At 38.4% G+C, this 27,051-nt stretch overlaps 1 protein-coding gene across 1 annotated transcript in view; it reads left to right on the plus strand.

The window, feature by feature from the left end:
• RGSL1 (regulator of G protein signaling like 1) overlaps positions 1-27,051 on the plus strand; it is a gene marked incomplete at its 5' end in the record, with an annotated part of 125,164 nt that overhangs the window by 61,291 nt on the left and 36,822 nt on the right. The window contains 3 exons of the mRNA XM_087866065.1: positions 5,722-5,784; positions 6,193-6,415; positions 9,154-9,261. Of these exons, the coding sequence (XP_087722191.1) occupies positions 5,722-5,784; positions 6,193-6,415; positions 9,154-9,261 (394 nt within the window). The remainder of the gene's footprint in view (positions 1-5,721; positions 5,785-6,192; positions 6,416-9,153; positions 9,262-27,051) is intronic.

Here is a 27,051-nt window from a genome sequence, read left to right on the forward strand (position 1 = left end):
ACCTCAGGGCCAGTAAGGGTGGGTCACTTTTCTCCCTCCGAGGCCTGGAGAATTGAGGAGAGGAAGCAGTTACCAGAACCAGGAGAGAAAGAGCTGTATGGGGTGGGACACTTGGCAGGAACTCTGTCAGTAGAGGTGTATAACCAGTCCTCAGTGATCTGGCCAGAATGGATCAAGGGGAATAGCTAATCCCAAGCTCACTCCCCTCCTTTCCCATCTCTTGCTAGGACACCTAACTAGATCAATCCAACATGAGGTCAAGGGAGCCTTTTGATGTGGCCCGAAGAGGTTAATTTCCCAAGGCACAAGCAGAGTGAAGAAGGATAGAGAATAGATCTGGAAGGGCAGGTGGATATAAACAACTTATTTAATGTATTAAAATGTATTTGCCTTATAAAGCATGTTTACACATATTACCCCTTTAAGGCTTCTTAGAACCTCAGAGGTGGACAGGGTAGTACTATTGCCACTGTTGTACAATAGAGGTAAATGAGACCGCTAGAGGATAGGTGGGTTAGCCCAAAGGCACACAGCAGGCTAGTGGAGAAACCAGGGTCAGAACCCAGGAGGTCTTGGCTCTAATACCAGCACAGTTTCCAGTACATCTTAGTTATCAATAGTTGCACATAGAGTAGTGTAAGACTAGATCAGTCCAGTGGGTGCACAGCCATAGCTCTCCTTTGCACAGTTCTTTAGTGGAAGGCCAGAGGCCCTGCTTTTCTTTGTGGAGGGTTTTGGAACTAGAGACTTAAGACTGAGGCTGTGCTTCCTGGATCAGCAAATACAGCAAAGCCCCCTGCCTGGACTTTGATCTTCAGCAAAGATATTGATGGTATTTGTATGTAGGTAAGACTAGCCTATCAGTTTCTCAGGTTAAAAATCTTGATATCACCCATGACTTGCCTTTCTGTCTCAAGCCCACATGTAGTCTATTGGTGGATACTGTTGGCTCAACCTTAAAAATATATCCAGAATCTGACATGCCTCCTGAGCTTCCCTGTTACCACTACTCTTGTCTAAGACCCACCCAGTGTCACCTGGATTACTGCAGTGGCCTCCTAACTGATGCCTATGGATTTGTCCTTGGAGATGACGAGCAGGCTCATTTCCACACTGGCCATGCTGATTCTGCAAAAACATAAATTGTGTAACTTAATTAAAAATAAGTAAAAGGAAGTGAGTGGGGACCTTGAAAACAAATGGCTTTCTGTCTTCAGTAAAATCTAAAGTCCTTGCCAAAACTGACAAGGCCTACATGATTTCTCCTCTACCTCCCCTCTGTGGCTTCATCTTCCGCTGCCTCTGGGCACATCACTGCAGCCATGCTAGGCATAGTGCCTGCTCAGTGGCAGTGCTCCCACTGTGTGTAAAGTACAGATGCTCACACAGCTGTGTCCCCACTGCTTCAACTGTTTGCTCAAGTTACCTCAGTGAGGCCTTCCTTACACACTTCATATAAAATTTCATCCCATCCCTACTTTACTTTTCTCCTTAGCACTTACCATTATCCAGACCCAACCATCCATTCTTACATACATATGTACATACACACATACACTCTGTGTGTGTATAATACATGTATAATCCTTACAATGTACATTTATGCATATGTGCATACAATATACATCTATATATACACATATGCTTGCCTTATTTTTCAGATAGATGCATAATATGTATATATATTTAACTTATTTTTCTTGTTTCTCCCTATGAGGGTGGAGATTTTCATCTGTTTTGTCAGTACTGTCTCCCCAGCACCTAGAACACTACCTTGGGGTATAGTATTCAGTGCTTGATAATGCTGCTGAGAGACATTCATGCTCAATAGATGTCTGTTGAGCCAATCAATCCCAGTTAGCAACGGCCCCTCTTTTGGCCTTGTGCAGGGCTATCTTTTCTGGTTGGAGACAACTAGATTCTGTGAGAACTCTGATTTTCATCCGTCTCTTCAATCATCCTCCATTATCCAATCAACCTTTGTGAACTGTCTATAGCATGCCCACTGATATGTCCATTTCCTGACTTCTGATTCACCAATGTGGAAACATAGTCTATGTGAAGTAGGGGAAAAAAGTTTTTAAAGTTCTAGCTGTGTCACTGTTTGGCTGTGTGTTCTTGAACAAACCCAAAGTCTAAATTCTTGAATTTCCCTAGGTCTCTTTGCCTCATATGTAAAACGAGAATTGGGACAAAATCATATTTTGTCATTGTATTTGTAGACTTAATAAGTTTATAGATACATTGAGAATACTATACTGTAAAAGAAAATGAGTAGAGAGAAGTAAGTGTGAATCTGGAAGACAGAACATTAACTTAAAAATTGCCTTGGGTTCTAACCAAAGAGGGGAGGATTGAAAGAAGGTACTGAAGATGGCAAGAGTAAGGAGTTCCACAGACACTGGAAAGTTTTACTACCTGGCCTTTTATGCACTGCTTTTAGGATGGGACAAGAGAGTTTACCAAGTGATGGACAAACTGAATTCTGAAGGAAATGCTAATACACTTTAATGAAAAACAATTATAGAGTGAAACCATATGATAATTGTCTTTTTGTGCTTGACTTATTTCACTTAGCATGATCCCCTCCAGTTCTATCCACGTTGATGCAAATGGTGGGTATTCATCCTTTCTGATGACTGAGTAATATTCCATTGTATATATGGACCACATCTTCTTTATCCATTTATCTGTTAAAGGGCGTTGCAGCTCCTTCAACAGTTTGGCTATTGTGGACATTGCTGCTATGAACATTGGGGTGCAGGTGCCCCTCGGATCACTACATTTGTAATCCATTGGGTAAATACCTAGTAGTGCAGTTTCTGGGTCATAGGGTAGCTCTATTTTTTAAAGTTGTTTTTATTATTATTATGGTCAATTAGCCAACGTATAGTACATCATTAGTTTTTGATGCAGTGTTCAACAATTCATTAGTTGCAAATAACAGCTCTATTTTTAACTTCTTGAAGAACCTCCATACTACTTTCCTGAGTGGCTCTACCAGCTTGCATTCCCACCATGAGTTTAAGAGGGTTCCCCTTTCTCTGCATTCTCGCCAACATTTGTTGTTTCCTGTCTTATTAATTTTAGCCATTCTGACTGATGTGAGGTGGTATCTCATTGTGGTTTTGATTTGTATTTGCCTGATGCCAAGTGATGTGGAGCATTTTATCATGTGTCTGTTGGCCATTTGTATGTCTTCTTTGGAGAAATGTCTGTTCATGTCTTCTGCCCGTTTCTTGACTGGATTCTTTGTTTTTTGGGTGTTGAGTTTGATAAGTTCTTTATAGATCTTGGATACTAGCCCTTTATCTGATATGTCATTTTCAACTATCTTCTACCCTTCCGTAGGTTGCCTTTTAGTTTTGTTGACTGTTTCCTTTGCTGTGCAGAAGCTTTTTATCTTGATTAAATCCCAATAGTTCATTTTTGTGTTTGTTTCCCTGGCCTTTGGAGATATGTCTAGTAAGAAGTTGTTGTGGCCAAGGTCGAAGAGGTTGCTGCCTATGTTCTCCTGTAGAATTGTGATGATTCCTGTTTCACATTTAGGTTTTTCATCCATTTTGAGTTTATCTTTGTGTATGGTGTAAAAAAATGATCTAGTTTCATTCTTCTACAGGTAGTTGTCCAATTTTCCCAGCACCATTTATTGAAGAGACTGTCCTTTTCCCATTGGATATTTTTTCCTGCTTTGTCAAAGATTAGTTGACCACAGAGTTGAGGGTCCATTTCTGGGTTCTCTATTCTGTTCCATTTATCTATGTGTCTGTTCTTTGCCAGTACCATACTGTCTTGATGATTATAGCTTTGTAATATAGATTGAAGTCCAACATTGTCATGCCACGAGCTTTGGTTTTCTTTTTCAACATTCCTCTGGCTATTTGGGGTCTTTTCTGGTTCCATACAAATTTTAGGATTATTTGTTTCAGTTCAGTTGAATTTCTATATACTAACAATGAAACAGAAGAAAGAGAAATTAAGGAATCAATCCCATTTACAATTGCACCAAAAACCATAAGATACTAGGAATAAACCTAACCAAAGAGGTAAAGGATCTGTACTCTAAAAACTACAGAACACTTACGAAAGAAATTGAGGAAGACACAAAGAAATGGAAAAACATTCCATGCTTATGGATTGGAAGAATAAATATTGTTAAAATATCTATGCTACCCAGAGCAATCTACACATTCAATGAAATCCCTATCAAAATACCATTGACATTTTTCATAGATCAAATTTTAAAAAGTAATTATATGTTTAGATATTGTTTTATTATATTTATTATTTATTACTATTACTTTGCTGCAAATCTGACTATTTCTTCTAATGGAAAATGCTTTATTTAGCATTGTTTATTAAGATACCAATTAGATCACTTATTTGCTAGTTATTAGAGTCATAAATCTTTTAAGCTAGAAGGAACATTAATAGGGTACTCATTTCATACGTTTGTTTATTATTCATATTTAATATATATATTTAGAGATTATCCACTGGTCAATCACATCATATTATATATTGCTAATATTCAATCACTGAGCTGAATTTTCTCAGGAATATACTTCACTCCAGTTCCCCAGCAGTCCAGGAGATCTGATGAAGTTACCAAAACTCATACTCTTCAACTCACCTTTTGGCAGCATGACCAGGGCAGTTTGTGGAAACAATCTTACGTTCCTTAAAAATTACCGTTGTTGACTCATTCCCTGCAAAATAATGCCTACACTACTTAGCAAGGCATTTGTGTCTCTCATGTTTAGTCCCATCGAAGCTTCACTGCTTCATCCTTGCCACTACCCCACCCCTATGCTCTTTGCAGGATGCTACAGCTTGCCCATGCTGGAGTACTCATCATTCTCAAATATGTCCTTTCCCATCTCTGTACTTTTGCTTAAGTTCTTCCTACTGCCTGGAATGCCCTTTACTCAACTTCCAAAAGGTGAGCTCCTACTTATCCTGCAAAATGCAAATTCTGGTTTAAATTTCCTTGCCTCTATGAATTCTTTCTGGATTTCCTGGACTCTGCTCCCAAAGAACTTTGTTCACCCTTGTACTGTAGCATGTGGTATCCTGTGCTGTTCATCATACTAGAAGATGAGCTCCTTGGGAACAAGGTTTGTAGCATATTGATCTGTATATTCCCAGCCATTTGCATAGTACCTGGCAGATAGGAAGCCCTCAGAAACTATTTGTCAAATAAATGAATGAATAAAGGTGAGAGTACAGACGAATAAACCTAGCTAAGGACGAACTCTTAGGGTTTTTTTGTTGTTATTGTTGTATTCTGTTTGTTCTAATGTAATGAAATATTCTTCACAAGGAGGTAAGGTCTTCAAGTGGGAGATATTGAGAGAAGACACTTCAAAAAAGATCTTTGGTTTTCAGGACCATTTAGAGATGAAATGAGATTGTACTTTATTTGGAAAAGAACAAGGAAGTATGAAGATGCCAAGTAATTGTCTTTCAGTAAATTGTTATTTTCTTAGGTAAATATCACTTACCATTCTCTGAGATTCAGAGAGACTGCACAAGCTGCCATATTCAGAGAGACATAGGTTGCCTCCTGGTTGGTCATGGCTAATGTTTGCTGTTCCATTATATCTCCAAATTAGAGAATCCAGAATCTGCAGCCTGTTCTTCTCCCAAATGAACACTAGGACAAGAGATACAGCAAACTGAGCATCACCTTATAATGCTTATGTCCTGTTTGGGTTTCAGATGCTCAGCTCCTGTTATGATGAATTCCTGGATGAAGAGGACTACTGGTTTCTCATTTTTACAGTAGGAGGGACTTTGAGTTGGGGAGGAATCATGAGGTTTTGGGAAGAAAAAAGAGCAACTGCTCTCTTAGAAGCCTTATTTGTCGAAGTAAATGAAATTTTTATTTTTCCTAAAGACCACTGGGCATTGACATGGTCCCCAATATTCTAAACATAAGCCTCAAGGAAAAAGACTCAAGTGCAATAGCTGATTGTGAAGAAGTCACATTCATATGGAATTTCTCCCTTATAGAAATGGATTTGATTAGACGAGGGTGGGGGTTGGTGTGGAAAGGAGCAATGGTTCTTAACAAAATGAAAGCAATCAGCATAAGTTCATGTGACAAGGAGGCACAGCGGGACTAAGCTGTTAACAAAAATCTTGCTTCTTTTCTAGTTCCTATAGCAAATGCTCTTCCCCTTCTCTTAGACTCAAGCCAAGCTCACCAGCAGCAAATGGCATAAAAAAGGATCTATAAGTAAAGAAGAGCACATTCTTCTTTATAAGAGGTGTGAGGAATCCCTGGAGCTAAGCCAGGGTTTGGCTAACATGGAGAAAATGGATTCTATGCAGTGGCAAAAGATAGCTACTGAGGACCTGAGACAAGGCGGGTCTCTCCAGGTAGAACTAAAGTCTCCAGTGTTCCAAGCAGGTAAGGGCAATCACCATAATTTTTTGACCCTAACATATAGGCAACTGGGAAATATTAATATTTAACATTTAGTGATAATTTACTGCATGTCAGTACTGTGCAATGCAAAGATTACCTCATTTGATCTTCAGAACAGCCTATGAAGTAAGTACTGAATAACTGCAGCACAGAGAGGTTAAGTGAGCTTCCCAAGGTCACAAAGTAAGTGGCAGAGCCAGGATCTGACTGACTGGCCACTTAAGTTTGGCTAGACTCAAGCCCATCAAAGCATCACATTAGTTACAGAATAATTCATTTTTGTACATCAGATAACCATATTCCACCTTACTACACCTCCTCCAGAGTCAGGTCCAAAGCATTTCTGTGAATATATTTTTAATAGCTACTCCTCTCTCCCAGCATAACATAGCAGCTCACTTAGGCAGTGGAAAGGAGTGCTTAGGAGCGCAAGGCTCCGCTGTCCCTGAGGACTGGGTTATATCCTAGGTCTACTAATGACTATAAACTTGAACAATGTATTTAACCGCTCTGTAAGCTCCAGTTTTCTCATCTTTAAAATGGGGCTAATCATAATAGGTTTGTTGTTTGTTGTGAAGACGCTCCAAGTTCACCTATGAAAGCTATTACCACAATGTTTGGCAATAAAGTTCGATAATGTTTGGCATTAATACCCAAATTGAACAAACTGCTTTAATTATCTATGCTGAGGCAGTCAGAATACTGCAGTGTTTCTCAAACTTCAATCCACGATAAACACATTTGACTTCAGGGAACATGTACTTGTATATATGTGTGTGCATATATGTGGAAAAACATTTTCACAAAGCAATACTTACCCTTACTATATAAGATGATTTCCTCTAATATTCTCTATTCTATTTTATTCTATTTCATTTTGTAAAAGCTGGCAATGACAATTTTTCAACATATTATTGAGTCATGACCTGCACTTTTAAAAACACAGAAGAGGAATAAGCCAAAGTTTTGAAAATTCAGTTCCACTGCTCCCTTGCTCAGCCCGGGCGAGTTACTTCATCTCTTTGAGCTTCATTTCTTCAACTACGGCGTAGGGATAATGGCCCCAACTTGGTAGGATTGTTGAGGGGATTCGAGGCAATGCATTTACACAGCAAGCAGGTGCTCAATAAGTACTTGTTAGATTATACTAAAAAACATTCAACTTTTTTAAAACTTTGATGTACACTCCATATACAAAACGCTTGGCTCTCAGAGCCCTACTTGGGCATGAGTTATTTAAATTTAGCATGAACAAACCCTCTGTTTCATATCAGAGTTTCACCTTCTCTCTAAATCCTGAACAAGCCAGAACCTGTCCCAGAAATCAAGAGAAAAGTGGAAGGATAGCTGGTAAATTTCACTGCACACATACTTGGCAATAGGCATTGCTTTGTTGGCCTTGGAGTGCCAGCAATGGCCAGGAAGAGTGGGAACCACTCTCTATGAAGATGTTTCTTCCCTCCCCCAGCACATGTCATTACTTCCTCCACCATTTATTTTTTTGAAATGCAAGTCTGACCTGATAGGGGTCCTCCTGTATATTTGCCCAACCCAGGGCCCTGACTCCCAGGTGAAGTGATGCCTCCACTCAGGGTACACCATAAACTCACAGTGCATCAGAGATAGAATACTCTCAGCTTTCATATGGAGAAAATGAGTCTCTGAGAAGCGGAAAGACTGGGCCAAGGTTGCTTAGCAAAGGAGGGATTGGTCCAGGACTAGAAACCTGGATCAATTGCAGGAATGATCTACTACTCTTAAAACTTACAGCTAGATTCCCCTGGCTGAGAGATGATATAATGACAACACTGACATAAGGACAACTAACATTTGTGGGTTCCTACCAGCATTCATCCCAGATTCCCACCAGTATAATCTTCAGAAATTACTGGACTGCCTTGGGAGAGTTTCTGAAGAACTGTGTATAATTAGACTTACTTTAAGCCCCAGAACTCACAACATGATTGAGTGTTTTCACCTTGGTAGGGGGCAGGGTGCTGCTTATCTGCATCTATTGTCCAGTACACGACTAAAACTTCCCTTGATGCCTCAGCCTTCCTGACTCATCTTATTTTTGGATGCAAAAAGGTATTCCCTCTCAATTGATTATGTATAGCTAGAAATAATATATGGCTATTTCTAGAAAAAATAATTCACTCTCAAAAGACAATGATTTGCAACTATTAATGATATTCACATATATGAACTGTCAATTCTGAAAGTAATTCCCAAAGACAGAGCCAAGCAAGAGAGAAAGTTCCTAAAATGTCATTTGCCATGTATTATCCCTAAGTGAATCAGAATCTTTGAAGCAGTAGGAGAATGTTTGAAATACATTTGCAATTCCTTCCCACAACAGATGGCTGCTTTTGAAGGGGTCAATATTCATTTGGATAAATTACTTCTTGTATATGTGTTAACAATCAATACCTCTTTTGAAATCATATCTCAGTTACCCTAGTATCCCTCAGGCAGAAAATCTCCATGGGTCAGGTATCCCCAAGAAGGGCAGAATCCTCCCATTCTGGAGAGGAGGGAAGGCTATATTTCCTTGCTTCTAATTTGGCCTGAGGAACTTATATTCCTTGTGTGAACATTTTGTTAAAACATTATTGTCTTACTTAAATAACATTTTAAAGGTAACACCTTCAATAAAAGCGTATGAATCCTTGAACCAGAGTGCACAACCAGGCTCTATCCCTTTTTTCCCTACTTGATAGACATAGAGAAAATGTCCTTTGAGGAACTCTGCTATAAATTTCCAAAGGTGGCCATACAGAAGATTAGCGATGACTACAAAATATATTGTGAAAAAGCACCTAAAATAAGTAAGTGTTTACAACTCGGAGAGAGATTTGAGACAATGAGGTAAGAGAGTCTCCAACCACAAGAGGCACAAGCCGAGAGAGGAACCATGCTTCTTTTGAAATGAGGAGTGGTCAGGGGGGAATTACTGTCTTTTTTTCTCCTACACAGCCACAGAAGGGCATCGTGAAACTGACAGGTAATTATAAATGAGTGAGGGAGGTGATGAAAATTGTTAATTCCCAGCTTCTCACCTAGTTATCATTCTGGGGTTGTATAATGCAGATATGTCTTCTACCAAGTTTCTCAGAGTTGGAGATGTGTGGAAGGAGGTTTGTTGGTGTGTGTTCTTAGTAATAACCCCTTTAAAGACCTGAGGAAAGCAGAATTGGCAGAGGTAGGTGCTGAACTGCAAGGCAGTTACAGTAGACCTCAGCAGATCCCACAGAAGAAGCTCTAAAGCTAGGATGGCCTTTCAGAGTTGTCCCTCACTGAGACAAAGGATTCTTTTATTTTTATTTATTTTATTTTATTTTATTTTATTTTATTTTATTTTATTTTATTTTATTTTATTTTATACTTGTTTATTTTTTTATGTTCACATTGACTCATAAGGGATTTGGCTGCCTGTGGGGAGGTTATAACCTTGGGTCAGGCAGCACCCTTTGGCTGAGGCAATGCCCGGAGGGGGCCTCACCTCTGAGCTGTCTGTAGCCAACACCCCAAACAGCTGGGAATGAGTGCTTTGGTCCTAAAAGGAGGATGTGAGCTGTGCGTCAGCTGTGCACCACAAAGCTTTCTTGACTTTCTTTGTATGGAAATTTCACTCCATCTTGGAATTGCTACCCCAGGATTCTGGTTGGTTCCTTTTCCTAGGGAACTTAGCCTAGAAGGTCTGACTCACACTCCTATAGCTTCTCTGGAGACCACAACAAATACTCCTCTTCACCCTCCTTTGCTACCCATCCCAGAGTCCCTTTATTTTCAGCTAGTGTCTCTGCTGGTCTTGAGGGACTTAACGGGGAGGATGAGGGGCCTGAGCTCCCTGGTCATCATGACTTCTCAGGCTGTAGTTACTATGATGGACAATTTATCATCAAAATTGGGCAGCGGAATACCAAGAGTGCCAAATGAATTGTCTACTGCCCCTGCTGTGTTATTGATGACCCTGATGATAAGAGTGAATTACTCTGTCAGTACAGTAACTCCTTTCCTTGCCCGCTAGCCTCTTAGCCTAAGGAGTTTAAAGTGACTGAGTGCCTACTCTGTCCCTAGTAGAAGCATTCCCCCTCTGGGAACCGGGATGTCTAGACCAGCACTCTCCAGTCCGGGAGCCACTAGCATCATGTGGCCATTGAACACTTGAAATGTATCTGATACAAATAGGTTACACACAATACATATTATTAAAATTAATTTCATCCTTTTTTATTTCTCTTTTTAATGTGACTACTAGAAAATCTAAAATTATACATATGATTCATGTTATATTTCTATTGGACAACACTGGTCAAGGCCCATGGAACCTAAAGTTGTAAGGATTAGAAATTTCCCTAAATAAATCATTGATGCTGATGTTAAATGGATCACTTCTACTTTTATATTGTCCCCATACCCATGTATTCTACTTACTGGAAACACAACACCTTATAATGGTCTTCAGTTTATCCTGGAGGATGATGTCCCATTTCCCAAGATCATAATCAAGCTGGTTTCACAGCTGCACCTTCAAGGAATGGCTCCATTTCTCTACCAGACCAGCAGCTCTCATAGTTGATAGAACTAGTGGAACCCATCATCATATATCCACTGCCAACCTCCTTGGCTGTAAGTATATTCCTTGGTCAGAGGAAAAGTTACTTGGGATCTCATTCAGTGATCTTCTGAGCCCCTGACAGCAATGCTCACTGAGGCCTTGCAGGCAGGAATCCTTGTCAGTTCCAGGCAAGATGAATTGATGCCCTTTCTAGAGTAGAAGTGATCCAGTGTCATCAATTTGTCATCAAGTGGATGGTTGGTTTTCTATGAGAGTTATTGAAATGTGTGGCCTCAGCATTTGTCCCTGTCACTGACAAGTTGAACATTTGGCACCAGTGGTAACTAAATCAGCCTTGGTGAGTGTGGGGCCCATGCCATTGGGTGCATATACAACTTCCATCACTGCCATCTAGCTTCTCTGTTCATGAGTTCATTGTGCCAGCACTGAGGTGGATTATGACAGAGATTTGCTGACATCAACCATCTAAGTCATTCTGTCTACTTGGTTAGTTAGTGCCTCTTTCACAGTGGTTGTTTATTAGTGAGCTTTAAGATACAATACAAAAATTTTTGTTCTTCATGCTTACTCTCATAGATTCATCCACATGTGCCTTCCTTGCTCCCAGTATTCTTCTTTATTTATTTTTCAAAGATTTTATTTATTTATTTGACAGGCAGAGAGAGCACAAGCAGGGGGAGTGGCAAGCAGAAGAAGAGGGAGAAGCAGGCTCCCCGCAGAGCAGAGAGCCCAATGCTGGGCTTGATCCCAGGACCCCGGGATCATGACCTGAGCCAAAGGCAACTGAGCCACCCAGGCAGCCCCCCCCCCAGTATTCTTTTTAAAAAAGACTTTGTTTAGAGTAGTTTTTGGATTACAAAAAAATTAAGAGGGAGGTACAGAGATTTCCTGTATATCCCTTGCTCCAACACTTGTACAACCTCCCCCATCATCAACATCCCCCATCGGAGTGCTACATTTGTTACAATTGATGAACCTATATAAACACGTTATAATCACCCAAATCCATACTTTACCTTAGGATTTACTCTTGGTAGTGTACTTTCTATGAATTTGGACAAATGTATAATGACATGTATCCATCATTATCATATCATACAAAGTATTTTCACAGTCCTAAAAAACCTCTGTGCCCTTAAAGTCCTAATAAGCTCCACCTATTCATCCCTCCCCATACTGCCAACCCCTGGCAATCACTAATCTTTTCACTATCTCCATAGTTTTGCCTTTTCCAGAATATCATATAAGTTGAAACCATATAATAAATAGACTCTCCAGGTTGTCTTCTTAACACGTCATAATAGACATTTAAGCTTCCTCCATGTCTAATTTTGTCTTGATAGCTTATTTCTTTTTAGCCCTAAATAGTATTTCATTGGTTTAATGTACCAGAGTTTGTTTATCCATTCACCTACTGAAGGACATCTTGGTTCTTCCAAGTTTGGACAATTATGAATAAAGCTGCTATAAACAACCATGTGAAGGTTTGTGTGTGGTCATAAGTTTTTAACTCCTTTGGGTAAATACCAAGAAGCAGAATTGCTGGATCCCACGATAATAGCATGTTCAGTTTTATAAGAAAGTGCCAAACTGTCTTCCAAAGTGGTTGTACAGTTGCTTTCCCACCAGTAATGAAAGGGAATTTCTCTGGCTTTACATCCTCGTCATTTGGTGTTGTCAATTTTGCACATTTGGGCCATTCTAATAGGTGTGTAGTAGTATCTCATTGTTGCTATAATTTGCTTTTTCCTGATGATATATGATGTGAAGCTTCTTTTTAAATGCTATTTTTGGGGCACCTGGGTGGCACAGTTGGTTAGACATCCAACTCTTGGTTTTGGCTCAGGTTGTGATCTCTGGCTCATGGGATCAAACCCCAGGTTGGGCTATGCACTCAGTGCAGAATCTGCTTCAGATTCTCTCTCCCTTTGCCCCTCCTGCTTGTGCACTCTCTCTCTCTCAAATAAATAAACAAGTATTCTTAAAAATGCTATTTTCTATCTGTATACTCCTTTGCTGAAGTGTCTGTTACGGGTTTTGGTCTACTTTTTAGTCAGCTTATTTATTTTCTTATTGTTGAGCCTTAAGAGTTCTTTGCATATTTTGAAAAACAATTTTTTATCAGATAGGTCTTTTGCAACTATTTTCTCCCTTTCTCTAGTCTAATTGTCTTTCACAGAGCAGAGTGCTTATTTTGAATGAAGTACAGCTTATCAATTCTTTTTTTCATGGATTGTGCCTTTGCTATTGTACCTAAAAAGTCATTGCCAAATCCAAAATTATCTAATTCTTTCCTATATTATCTTTTAGGAGTCTAATTGTTTTACATGTTACATTTGGGTCTATGATCCTCTTGGAGTTATTTTTTGTGAGGGGTATAAGGTCTCTGTCCACATTGATTTTTTTTTTTTTTTTTTTTTTTTTTTGCATGTGGTTGTCAAATAGTTTCTGCACCATTTGTTGAAAAGACTATCTTTGGGGCACCTGGGTGGCTCAGTCAGTTAAGCATCTGCCTTCAGCTCACGTCATGATCCTGGGGTCCTGAGATCAAGCCCCACATCAGGCTCTCTGTTCAGTGGAGAGTCTGCTTCTCCCTCTCCCTCTGTGCTCTCTCTCTCAAATAAATAAATAAAAATCTTAAAAAAAAGAAAAAGAAAGAAAGAAAAGAGAAGAGAAGACTACCTTTGCAGCATTCTATGTCTTTGCTCTTTTGTCAAATGTCAGCTGTCTGTATTAACGTGGGCCTATTTCTGGGCTCTCTGTTCTGTTCCATTGATCTATTTATCTGTTCTTTCACCAATACCACATTGTCTTGATTATTGTTGCTTTACAGTAAGTTGTTTCTTTGTGTTTTTTTTTTTTTTTATAGTAAGTCCTGAAGTCAGTTAGTATTAGTCTTCTAACTGCTTTTCTCCTTCAATATTGTATTGGTGATTCCGGGTCTTTTGCCTACCCACAGAAACTTTAGGGTCAGTTTTCCAGCACAGGTGTAATTCATTTTATTGCACTTCATTTTATTATGCTTTGCAGAATTTGCATTTTTACATATTGAAAAATTATGGCAATGTGTTGAGCAAGTCTCTTGGTGACGTTTTTCCAATAGCATTTGCTCACTTTGTGTATCTGTGTCACATTTTGGTAATTCTTAAAATATTTCAAACATCTTTATTATTATTTTATTTGTTATGGTGATCTGTAATCAGTGATCTTTGATGTTATTATTGTAAGTGTTTGGGGATGCCACAAATCTCACCCACACAAAATAACAAACTTAGTTGATGAAATTTGTGTGTATTATAACTACTTCAATGACTGGCCATTCCCTCTCCTTGGACCTCCCTCTTCCCTGAGACACAACAATATTGAAATTAGGCCATTAATAACCCTACAATGGTCTCTAGGTGTTTGAGTGAAAGAAAGTGTTACACATCTCTCACTTTAAATCAAAAGTTGGAAATGATTAAGCTTAGTGAAGAAGGCATGTCAAAAGCTGAGATAGGGTGAAAGCTAGGCCTCTTGCACCAAACAGTTACCTAAGTTGTGAATGCAAAGGAAAAGTTCTTGATGGAAATTGAAAGCAACACCCCGGTGAATACATGAACGATAAGAAGGCAAAACAGCTTTGTTGCTGATATGGAAAGTTTTAATGGTCTGGGTAGAAGATCAAACCAGGCGTAGCCTTTCTTAAGCCAAAGCCTAATACAGAGCAAGGTCATAAGTCTCTTCAATTCTAAGAAGGCTGAGAGGGGTGAGGAAGCTGCAAAGAAAAGTTTGAAGCTAGCAGAGGTTGGTTCATGAGGTTTAAGAAAAGAAGTCATCTCCATAATGTAAAAGTGCAAGGTGAAGCAGCTAGTATTGATGTAGAAACTTCAGCAAGTTATCCAGGTGTAGCTAAGATAATTCTTGAAGATGGCTACACTAAACAACAGATTTTCTATGTAGACAAAACAGTCTCATATTGGAAAAAGATGCCATTTAGGATTTTTCATAGTTGGATAGAAGTCAAGGCCTGCCTTCAAAGCTTCTACAAACAGGCTAACTCTCTCGTTAGGGTATAATGCTGCTGGTGACTTTAAGTTGAAGCCAATGCTCATCTTCCTTTCTTACCTTTAAGTGTAGGGTCCTTAAGAATTATGCTAAGTCTACTTGCCTATGCCCCATAAATGGAACAACAAACCCTGCATGATAGTACATCTGTTTGTAACATGGTTTACCAAATATTTCAAGCCCACTGTTGAGACCTACTGCTCAGGAAAAGATTCCTTTCAAAATATTACTGCTCATTGACAATGTACCTGGTCACGCAATAGCTCTGATGGAGATGTACAACATTAATGCTATTTTTATGCCTGCTAACACAACATTCATTCTGCAGCCCATGGATCAAGGAGTAATTTTGATTTTCAAGTCTTATAATTTAAGGAATACATTTCTTAAGGCTACAGCTGCCATACATAGTGAGTCCTCTAATGGATTCGGGCAAAAGTAGTTGAAAACCTTCAGGAAAGGATTCACCATTCTGGATGTCATTAAGAACATTCATGGTTTGGGGCACTTGGGTGGCTCAGATGTTTAAGCGTCTGCCTTCGGCTCAGGTCAAGATCTCTGGGTCCTAGGATGGAGCCCCAAGTTGGGCTCCCTGCTCAGTGGGGAATCTGCTTCTCCCTCTCCCTCTGCTTCTCCCACTCACACTCTCTCTCTGTCTCTCAAAGGAATAAATTTTAAAAATCTTAAAAAAAAAAAACCAAAAACATTCATGGTTCATGGGAAGAGATCCAAATATCAACGTTAACAGGAGTTTAGTAGAAGTTGACTCCAGCTTCCATGGATGACTTTGAAATGTTCAAGACTTCAGTGGAGGAAATAACTGCATATGTGGTAGAAATAGCAAGAAAACTAGAACTAGAAAGGGCACCTGAAGATGGGACTGAATTGCTGCAATCTCATGATAAAACTTGAGTGGATAAAGAGTTGTTTCTTATGAATGAGCAAAGAAAGTGGTTTCTTGAGATGGAACCTACTTCTGGCAAAGATGCCATGAAGATTGTTGAAATGACAACAAAGGATTTAGAATATTACATAAATTTAGTTGATAAAGCAGTGGCAGGGTTTGAGAGGATTAACTCCGATTTTAAAAGAAGTTCTGTAGGCAAAATGCTACCAAACAGCATTGGATGAGACAGAGAAATTGTTTGTGAAAGGAAGAGTCAATTGATGTGCCAAACTTCATTGTCTTATTTTAAGAAATTTCCACAGTCACCCTAACCTTCAGCAACCACCACCTTGATCAGTCAGCAGCCATCAACATCAAGGCAAGACCCTGTACCAGGGTCACAACTCACTGAAAGATTTTATGATGGTTAACATTTTTTATCAATAAAGGGTTTCTTAGTAAACTAAATAGACTACATTATAGTGTAAACATAACTATTATATGCATTAGGAAACCAAAAAAAATAATTTCATTTGTTTTATTGTGATACATATTTTATCGTGGCCGTCTGGAACTGCACCCAAAATATCTCTAAGGTATGCCTGTATCCACAAGTAAGTAGCTGGAATTTTGATTGTAACTGCATGAGTCAAGTTGGGAATAACTGACATCTTGATGATACTGAGTCTTCTTTTCCACAAACGGGGAAAACCTCCCCATTAATTTTGTTCTTCTTTGAATTAGTTCAATAAAGGTTTATAATTCCTCATATAGGTTTTGTACATATTTTGTTATATGTATGCCTAAATGAAACAAAATTATTTCAGTGTGGTTGTGCTAACATAAATGGCATTGTGTTTTTAATTTCAAATTCCATTTGTTCTTTGCTAGTATATATGAAGGTGATTGACACCTGCATATTAACCTTGTATTGTGCAACTTTACTATAATTGCTTATTAGCTCCAGAAGATTTCTTATCAATTCTTTTGGATTTCTACATAGATAGTCATACATATACAAACAACAAAGGTTTTTTTTTTTTTTTAAGATTTTATTTATTTAACAGAGAGAGACAGCCAGCGAGAGAGGGAACACAAGCAGGGGGAGTGGGAGAGGAAGAAGCAGGCTCCTAGCAGAGAAGCCTGATGTGGGGCTCGATCCCAGAACGCCGGGATCACGCCCTGAGCAGACGCCTAACAACTGCGCCACCCAGGCGCCCCAACAACAAAAGTTTTAATTCTTCTTTTCCACTCCATGTAAATTTTATTTCCTTTTCTTATCTTATTGCATTTGCTAGACCTTTCAGCACAATGTTGAAAAGGAGTGGTAAAAAGACTTACTTGTCTTATACATGATGTTAGTTTAAAAGCTTTAAGTTTCTCACCATTAATTATAGTGTTAACTATAAGGTTTTTTTATATGATATTCTATATTACACTGAAGAAATGCCTCTGTATTTTTAGTTTACTGAGAGTTTTTATCATGAATGCGTGTTGGATTTTGTCAAATGCTATTCAGCATCTATTGATGTGATCATGTGATATTTCTCTCTTAGCCAGTTGATGTGATGGATTATATTGGTATTTGAATGTTGAACCAGGCTTGCTTACATGTTGAACCAGGATTGCTTAAAATCCTGTTTGGTCATGGTATATAATGCTTTTTATACATTGTTGGATTAGCTTTGTGAATATTTTGTTAGGGTTTTTGCAGCTGTGTCCATGACAGATACTGGTTTGTGTTTTTCTTTTCTTCTGATGTCTTTGATTTTGGTATTGGGGTGATGCTGGTCTCATAGACTGAGTTAGGAAGTATGTCTTCTGCTTCTATCCTCTGAAAGAAGTTGTAGAGAATCAGAATGATTTCTTTCTTAAATGTTTGGTGGACTTCACCAGCAAACACATCTGGGCCTGGTGATTTCTGTAATGATGCCCCCCATTTCATTTCTGATAATAGTAATTTATGTCCTCTCTCTGTTTTTTTTTTTTTTGTTTTGTTTTTTTTAGTTAGCCTAGCTGGAGGATTATTGATATTATTGATCTTTTTTTAAAAAACAGCTTTTGATTTCATAGATTTTTATCTATTGATTTCCTGCTTTCAATTTCATTGATTTCTACTCCGATTCTTATTATTTCTTTTCATCTACCAACTTTGGATTTTATCTGCTCTTCTTTTTCTAGTTTCCTAAGTTGAAAACTTAGATGATTTAGATCTTTCTTCTTTTCCAATATATGCATTCAATGCTAAAAATTTCCCTCTAAGCACTGCTTTCCCAGCATTCCCACAAATTTTGATGTTATGTTTTTATTTTCATTTAGTTTAAAATACTTTTTAATTTTTCTTGAGATTTCTGCTTTGTCCTATGTGTTGTTAGAAGTATATTGTTTAGGGGTGCCTGGGTGGCGCAGTCGTTAAGCGTCTGCCTTCGGCTCAGGGAGTGATCCCGGCGTTCTGGGATTGAGCCCCACACCAGGCTCCTTTGCTAGGAGCCTGCTTCTTCCTCTCCCACTCCCTCTGCTTTGTTCCCTCTCTCACTGGCTGTCTCTCTCTGTCAAATATATAAATAAAATCTTTTTTAAAAAAGTATATTGTTTAATTTCCATGTATTTTGAGATTTTCTAATTATCCTCTGTTATTGGTTTCTGTTTAATTGCATTATGGTCTGAAAGTAGATATGGTATAATTTCTATTAAATTTGTTAATGGCCCAGAAAATGATCTATTTTGGTGAATGTTAATGTGAGCTTGAGCAGAATATGTATTCTGCTGCTGTTGGATTTGGTCTATAGATGTTAATTATATCCAGTTGATTGATGGTGTTGTTGAGTTCAACATGTCCTTACTGATTTTCTGCCTTCTGGATCTGTCTGTTTCTGATAGAGTGGTGTTGAAGTCTCTATATATGATCGTGGATTTATGTAATTCTTGCAGTTCTACCAGTTTTGCTCGTGTAGCTTAATGCTCTGTCGTTAGGTGCATACGCATTAAGGATTGTTATGTCTTCTTAGAGAACTGACGCCTTTATCATTATGTAATGCCCTTCTTTATCCTTGATAACATTCTTTTCTTTGAAGTCTGCTCTGTCTGAAATTAATATAGCTACTACTGCTTTCTTTTAATTAATATTAGCATTGTATATTTTTTCTATCCCATTTACTTGCAATCTATATATGTTTTCACATTTTAAGTGTGTTTCTTATAGATAACATAGAGTTGGGTCTTGTTTTTTGATCCACTCTGACAATCTGTTTTTTACTGAATACATTTAGACCATTAGCATTCAAAGTGATTATTGATATAGTTGGTTTAATATGTATCATATTTGTTACTGTTTTCTATTTGTTGCCCTTGTTCTTTGTTCTTATTTTTGTCTTCCACTCTCTCTGCCTTTTATGGTTATTGTTTTTTAAGATTTTATTTATTTGTTTGACAGAGAAACAGCGAGAGAGGGAACACAAGCAAGGGGAGTGTGAGAGGGAGAAGCAGGCTTCCCGCCAAGCAGGGAGCCCGATGCAGGGCTCGATGGATCCAAGGACCCTGGGATCATGCCCTGAGCCGAAGGCAGAGGCTTAATGGCTGAGCCACCCAGGTGCCCCTGCCTTTTATGGTTTTAATCTGAGCATTTTATATTCCACTTTCTCTTCCTTCTTAGAATATTGGTTATATCTTTTTTTAAACTTTTTTTTAGTAGTTGCCCTAGAGTTTGCAAAATACATTCACAACTAATCCAAGTACACTTTTAAGTAACTATATAACACTCACAGGTATTTTGCATGCTTTATAATAACACAATAATTTAATTCCTTCCTCCCATCCATTATATCATTGAATGCATTGTCACTATCATTTGAATACATTGTCACTATCATTTGAATACATCGTTACTATCATTTGAATATGTTGTTACTATTTTTTTATTTTGAACAAACTGTTACCCGCTAGATCAACAAAGAAGAAGAAACATGAGTTTTAACTTTCCTTACTCATTCCCTTTTTGATGCTCTCCTTTTCTTTTTGTAGGTCCAAGTTTCTGACCACATTATGTTCCTTCTCTCAAGCAAATTTCTTTTAACATTTCTTACAAAGCTGGTCTAGTGACAAGAAATTCCCTCATTCCTTTGTTTGTTTATTTGTTTTAGAAAGCATTTATTTCTCCTTCACTTTTGAAGAATAATTTTGCAAGATAGAGAATTCTAGGTTGGTGAGAGGTTTTTTTTCTGTCAACACTTCAAATATTTACTCCATTCTCTTCTTGCTTGTATGGTTTGTGAGAAGTCAGATGTAATTCTTATGCCTGTTCCACTCTAGGTGAGATGTTTTCCTCCCTGGCTTCTTTCAGGACTTTTTTGTTATCTTTGAATTTTTGTGGTTTTAAAATGATTTGCCTAGATGTAGTTTTTTCCAGCATTTTTTCTGCTTGATGTTCTCTGAGCTTCCTGGATCTGTGGATTGGTATTCAACATTAACTTGTGGGCAATCATCAGTCATTATTGTTTCAAATATTTCTTCTGTTTATCTTTTTTCATTCTAGTATCCACATTATACATATATTACACCTTCTGAGTAGTTCTTACACAGTTCTTAGATGTTTTGTTTTGGTTTGGTTTTGGTTTTTCTCAGTCTCTTTGTGTCCTTTGCTTTTAAGTTTTAAAGGTTTCTGTTGAGGTATCTTCAAGCATAGAGATCTTCGCTCAGCTGTTTCTATTCTATTAATGAGGCCATCATAGGCACTCTTAATTTCTGTCAGCGATTTTGATCTTTAGCGTTTCTCCTTGGTTCTTTATTGGAATTTCCATCTCTCTGCTAACTTTGCCTATTTGTTCATGAATGTTGTCTACTTTACCCATTAGAGCCCATCTCGTAGTTGTTTTAAATTCCTAGTCTGATAATCCCCAAATCCCTACCATGTTTGGTTCTTATGTTTGCTCTTCTCTAAATTATGGGACTTTTTCCTTTTGGTATGCCTCATATTTTTTTCTAATAGCAGGACATGATGTACCAGGTAAAAGGAACTGCTGTAAATGGGCCTTTAGTAATGTGGTGGTAAGATGTGGGGGGAGGGCCAGCATTCTATAGTCATAGGTCTCAAGTCTTTCCGTAAGCCTATGCCTCTGGACTGTGAACTTAAAAAGAGCCAGGAAATTAACACTGATACTTTACTACCACTTAATTTTCAGGTTATGTTCAAGTTTCACCAAATGTCTCTTTATTAGGTGGAACAGTTCCTCAAATATTCTGACTTTTATATCCTTGACACTTTAAAAAATTGCAAGGTTACTTTTATAGATGTCTCTCAATGTATTTTTCTGATGTTTTCTCATGTTTAAACTTGGATTATACATTCAGGTTATTCAGAAATATCATTGCAGTCCTTTTCAATGCAGTAGGTGGTACATAATTTTGCTTTGTTCCATTACGGGCAATATTTCCTTTGATCACTTAATTATATGGTGCCTGCCAGGATTTTCCACCGTAAATTAATTTTTCCCTTTTGTAATTAATAAACATTATGTGTGTGGAGGAGAGAGGGTACTTTGAAATTATGTAAATATCCCATTCTTTACCACACTTATAACTCATTCATTTAGATATACAAATGACAGATGATAGATAGATAGAGATTCAGTATTTACTGATATTATTTTAATGGGTTTTAATCTATTACTATAGTTACTTACTTTGATGTTCAAATTGTCTCCTATTTGGTCAGTGTCATTCCATTCAAAGCTGGCTTCTGTCTCCTCTTGACACATCTCTTGAGCATTATCTTGCTTGCTTGTATGAGATAGCTGTTCCAAGCTCATCTTGTACTCTTCCTACTCTAGCCCTAGAATCAGCCATTTCTCTAAAGAGTGTGGTTCCTTCTCTTAAAGAATGATATTTAGAAGTCAAAGTCCAGGAATTAGGTTATTTCATTGCTATTGAGATTACTGCAACCAGGTCTTCTCAATGGACAGAACTAGAGAACATATATGTTTGTTCGTATGTGTATATGCATACACCGACACATTTATAGCTATGTTTTTCCATATTTATATAAAGAAAACCATGAGATCCCACCTATATCTCCAATTTAATCCAATACAACTGAGTTCATTCTAGTTTTCTGCTTTTCCATATTTTTACATCTGTTCTCTGACAATGAGAAAATTTACTCCCTTTCCCTAAATGTGTTTAGTTATTTGATTAATTCTTTCTATGTAACAAACACCTTGTCTACATTGCCACCACCTTCCTCTTGCTGATGCCCTCTTCCCCTTACCTGGGCTCAACACCTTACACCAGGCCCTTTCCATGCATGGTATCCTCCTCATCTTGCTTGAATTCCAACACCATTTATAAGATGCTTCTTCTTGGGGAGACACTCCTCACTCTGTTTTCACGACCTGTGCCAGGATGCCGCTACATGTAGCCATTCCTTCTTGCCACTGGGGCTCTGACTTCCCACACCTGGACATCCCCCCTTCCATGGAGAAGTCGTCCTTATTTTTCTCAGGCACTGATGCTCCATACCAGGCTGCACCCATTTCTTGTGTAGACTCTCTCCTCATCTTGCTTGGACTCTGTCACCCGACACCAGGTGACCCCTTAATGTAGACGTCCTCAACCTGCTCAGGTTCTGATACCCTATGCTAGGCCACACCTAATGAGAATATCTTCCTCATTCTTTTTTTTTTTTTTTAAGATTTTTTTTTTTTTTTATTGGGGAGAGAGTGAGGGATGGGGAGGGGCAGAGAACAGGATGGAACTGAGCATGGAACAGACACCTGGCTTGATCCCATGACCCCAAGATCACAACCCATGCCAAAATCAAGAGTCAGACACTCAACCAACTGAGACACCCAGGGGCCCTTATCTTTCTCATTCTGTTCAAGTTTCCACACTTCATGCTGGTCTGCTCCTTTGTGTCCTAATGTGGGTGCCCTTCTCACCCCAATTGAACTCCATATGCTGGGTCTCCCTTTGTGTAGATGTTCTCCTCATCCTGCTTGAGTTCTGAATTCTCCAGTCCAAGTTGCCCTTCATGTGGATAGTCTCCTCACCCAGCTTGGGCTTCAGCACCCAGTGTAGGGCAGTACTTCTGTGGGGAAGGCCCCCTTACCCTACCTGGAATCTGTGGCTCTTTCTCCCTTTTTGTGCTTACACCTATCTTGTTCTGCCCTTAGTAATGATTTTATGACTTAATTATTTAGGATATGAAGCCATCTTTTCAGTTTTTTAAGGGTGGCATTAGTCTCTGACATTATCCCCAGAATGTGATATTGTTTTTATCATCTTGAGTAGGGGCATAGAAAGAGTTTTAGAGACTTCCACTTGATGTTTCCCACCGTAATAGCTCTTACTCCTTAGACCAAGGAAATAATGTGGAGATCCTGCCAACTACCAAGTAATTCCATTCCAGTATACATTTATGGATTGGAGAAATGACTACTGAATGGCTTTGTTAGTTCAGTGGACCCACTGTGCCCACTGTGAGCTATACCTGGGCCAAGACTCCATTTATTACCTCATAAGTGCCTTCTCTAGTGGGGTTGATGATGACATTCTGGGGATCCAGCTGGTGTTAACTAGAACCCTGTGTTCAATAGTCCTTGAAATGACTGGGTATTTCCCTTTCAGTTACTGGAATAAATGCCCAAAGGTCCCATTGGAGAGGGACCATGAGTATCATTAGAATTTACTTTCCATAATGTAGGGTCTTCCTTCATGGAGACCTTTCTTCAGTCAGTGCATTCCAGGCCTGAAAATTGACTCAGGTTTAGAAACTGAGCAAGGGATTGTGACTTTCATTGGTGCAAGTGCCCTCAGTCATTTATCCTTGGTGTCTGTTGGTTGTATATATTAAACAGTAATTTTTTTGGCTACCTGTCTATTTAACCGCTAGGAACACCATGTTCTATTAACCATACCCACAGCTTTCTGAGGGTCAGGTCCTCCTAGCTTCCACCTTATTATTCTATTACCACTTTATTGTTCATTATAATAGTAACATCTCCCTTACTTCTGGCAATAAAGTGCCTACACCTCACCTTTATGATTTTGGGATTTGATTTCCATTGCTATCAGAGACCTCAATTTAGTAAGAGTTAGCCCTGACCTACAGAGAAAAGTGTGTTGGAAAACCCAGAGTTGGTGTGTTAAGAATATGCAGACTATGACTTGCTGAGTAAGAAGGCACAAGCCACCCCCACAGGGTTGGCAGGTAATTCCCTTGGCATCTGAGCTCCCACTTTTGGGAAGAGAAAACCTAGGGCCATTTTAATTGAAAGTACAATTTCAATACACTCACACAAAAGAAGTAAAGTCACAAAATTTATTACTTTCAAGTCCCAAAATGGGGTGCAATAAGCCAGAGGAAAAGCATTCCTACATCCCATGTCACCAGTGAGCAAGAGAGAGAGCACAAGCAGGGTAGCAAACACCTATTACTTATAAGGAGGTTGGGGCAGCTGTCACTAATTTTTCATGGACCCAACTCTGAATGGGCATTTTAAAAGATGCCCCAAGAAAAGCAAAGTGGGAACTTGGGGTGAAAATCTTAAGCTTGGGTCCTTATCTAAATGTCCAGACTCTGGGTGTGAGCAGAATTGTCACACTGCAAAATGCCTAGGCAGCTACTCAAAATGGATGTTTTCTCATCACATAAAGTCACCAAGAAGCTCCTCAGTGATGTTAATGCTGCTTTCATCAGTGCTTCCCACTCCTTCCCCACTACCCCACTCTTTGGCTTTAGCAAAAGGATTGAGCCTTTGTGGCACATTGTTGGCTGGTGGGTTTTTTAGTCTTACATAATTTATCTTCTGTAGCAGGTTCAGTTCTATGAGCCATATGATGTCTTCCTCGCCTGTTTGTTTTGGCCACTAGAGCTTCTACTCAGGATGAGCCATTGCTTTTCCCAAACTTCTAAGAGTCAGCATAGCAGTGTTGTGCTGCTTCCCAGGATACCTACCAGGCTCTTAAATCCTATATCCTAGGAGAACAATCCTATATTAATCACCTCTCCCTTAACCAAGTTTGTATTCTGTCCACTTTGAGCCAGCACCCTCAGCATTATTCCCATACATTGTCTCCTAGTTTCTGCCAATACATGTTGACTAGGTTCACTGCTCCTGTGAAAGGCTCACTACCCTAGGTTGAGCAGCTTCTCTTCCAGCTGAGGGCCTCAACTCTGCACCATCACCAGGCAAAATTTATAGCAGGTTAGGAGAATGAATGCTTCAACTCAGATGGGGTGGGGTGGGATTTGAGCTGCATACTACAGCATCTACTGCAGTATTCTTGACCCAGAAGAAGCTTAGGACATATTAATGAGCATGGTTAAATCAGTATAGTCACAGGGAGAACTTCTATGTGTACTCTGAATGTGTTTCTCTAGGCTCTACTCCTGTGTACATAGTTTATATAACTTTATTCTGTGCATAGCTTAATAATCTCTTAACATGATCTTGTGACCTGATGCAGTTAGCATGCTCCCACCCCAATATCTCAGCTCTGTTCTCCCTGACAGAAGGAAATGAAGAGCCAAGGCATCATGGCTTTTTTTTTATTTTTCCCAATATGGTATTAAAAAGTTTCTACTTCAAATCACCCAGCCTCTGTTCTTTTCTCTCTTCTTAGCCCTTATTTGCCACTTTTCTAGTAATTACTGATAATTGTGAAGAATAAGAAAAGGAAGAATATGTTTGATCATCAACTGCCCTTTTGAACACAGATCACCTTTATGTTACCTCCCAATTTTTAATCCTTTCCTATTTCCCAAGGGTAATGGTAATTTAGTTTTATCTGTTTTTTTTAATTTACATAATTTTTTGATATTTATATAAATTGAGTCATGCAGTATGTACTCCTATGACTGCCTTCTTTAACTCAACATTGTTTGTGAGTTCAATCATGTTGAATGCTGCAATTGTTGACCTATTTTTAGTAATGCAGAGCAGTTGCGTAACCCTCACCTCATTTTTTTCATTATTGCTCCACCAAGGAGCCTCTTTAGACATGAATTTTAATGCCATAGATATACTATATATGTGTGGTATATAAAAGAGTAAGGCTTTTCTGACTCTCAAAAACAAATTTTTACCTATTGGAAACAATATCATCTTTTGAGAATGCATGCTGTAGAATATTCTAATATATGACTATACCATTCTTAATTTATTCAAAAGTGATGAATATTTGAGTTGTTTCAGTTTTTTAATGTTCCTATGAACATCTTTGTGCATGTTATTTGATGCACATATGAACATATTTCTGTTGAATATGTACCTAGAATTTCTGGGTTGCAAGATATGCATATATTCAACTTTGATAAATAATTCCCAATACTTTTGCAAAGTGTTTGTACATGTTTATGGTCTTATCAACAGGGTATGAGAATTCCAGTTGCTCCACAACCTCACCAATATTTGATGTGCCAAATTTTTATTCTTAGCTATTCTTGTGTGTATGTAGTGACATCTCATTTGTTGTTTTGACATCTATTTCCCTACTGAGTAATAATATTGAGTGCCTTTACATTTGTTTAATACTTAATTGGATATGGGGAGGGTGTGTGCGCACATGCACATGACATTCCTATTTAAGTCTCTTGCCTACTTTTCTATTTGGTTTCTGTCTTTTTTTTTTTTATTGATGTGTATGGGTTATTTGTATATGCTATACATGAGTCACCTATCAGTCACATGTCTTACAAGGATAATATTCTCTCTCTCAATGGTATCTCTAACAAACAGAAGCTATTAATTATAATCCAATTAAAATTGATTTTGTTTCTTTACTCCCAGTATCTTTACTTCATAGAAATACTCATGTTTTTAACTATAAGCTTCTTTGCATTGCCTTTAATGTTAAGATCTACAGTCTTAACTCTTTAATTGTTATACTATAGAATGCACCAGTGAAGCCATGTGGTCCTTGTTTTTTCTTTGTTGAGAGGTTTGTCATTACTGATTATTTTTTATTTCTTCTTGAGTCTGTTTGATAGTTGTACATTTCTTGGAATTTTTCCATTTATCTAGATTATCTAATTTATTGGCATACAATTGTTCATAATATTCTCTTTTTATTTCTGTAAGGTTGGTAGTAATGCCTTTACTTTCATTT

The sequence above is a fragment of the Ursus americanus genome, chromosome 2, assembly GCF_024610735.1.
Source record: "Ursus americanus isolate L20-20 chromosome 2, mUrsAme1.1.p, whole genome shotgun sequence".
In the NCBI taxonomy this organism is placed as follows: Eukaryota; Metazoa; Chordata; class Mammalia; order Carnivora; family Ursidae; genus Ursus; species Ursus americanus.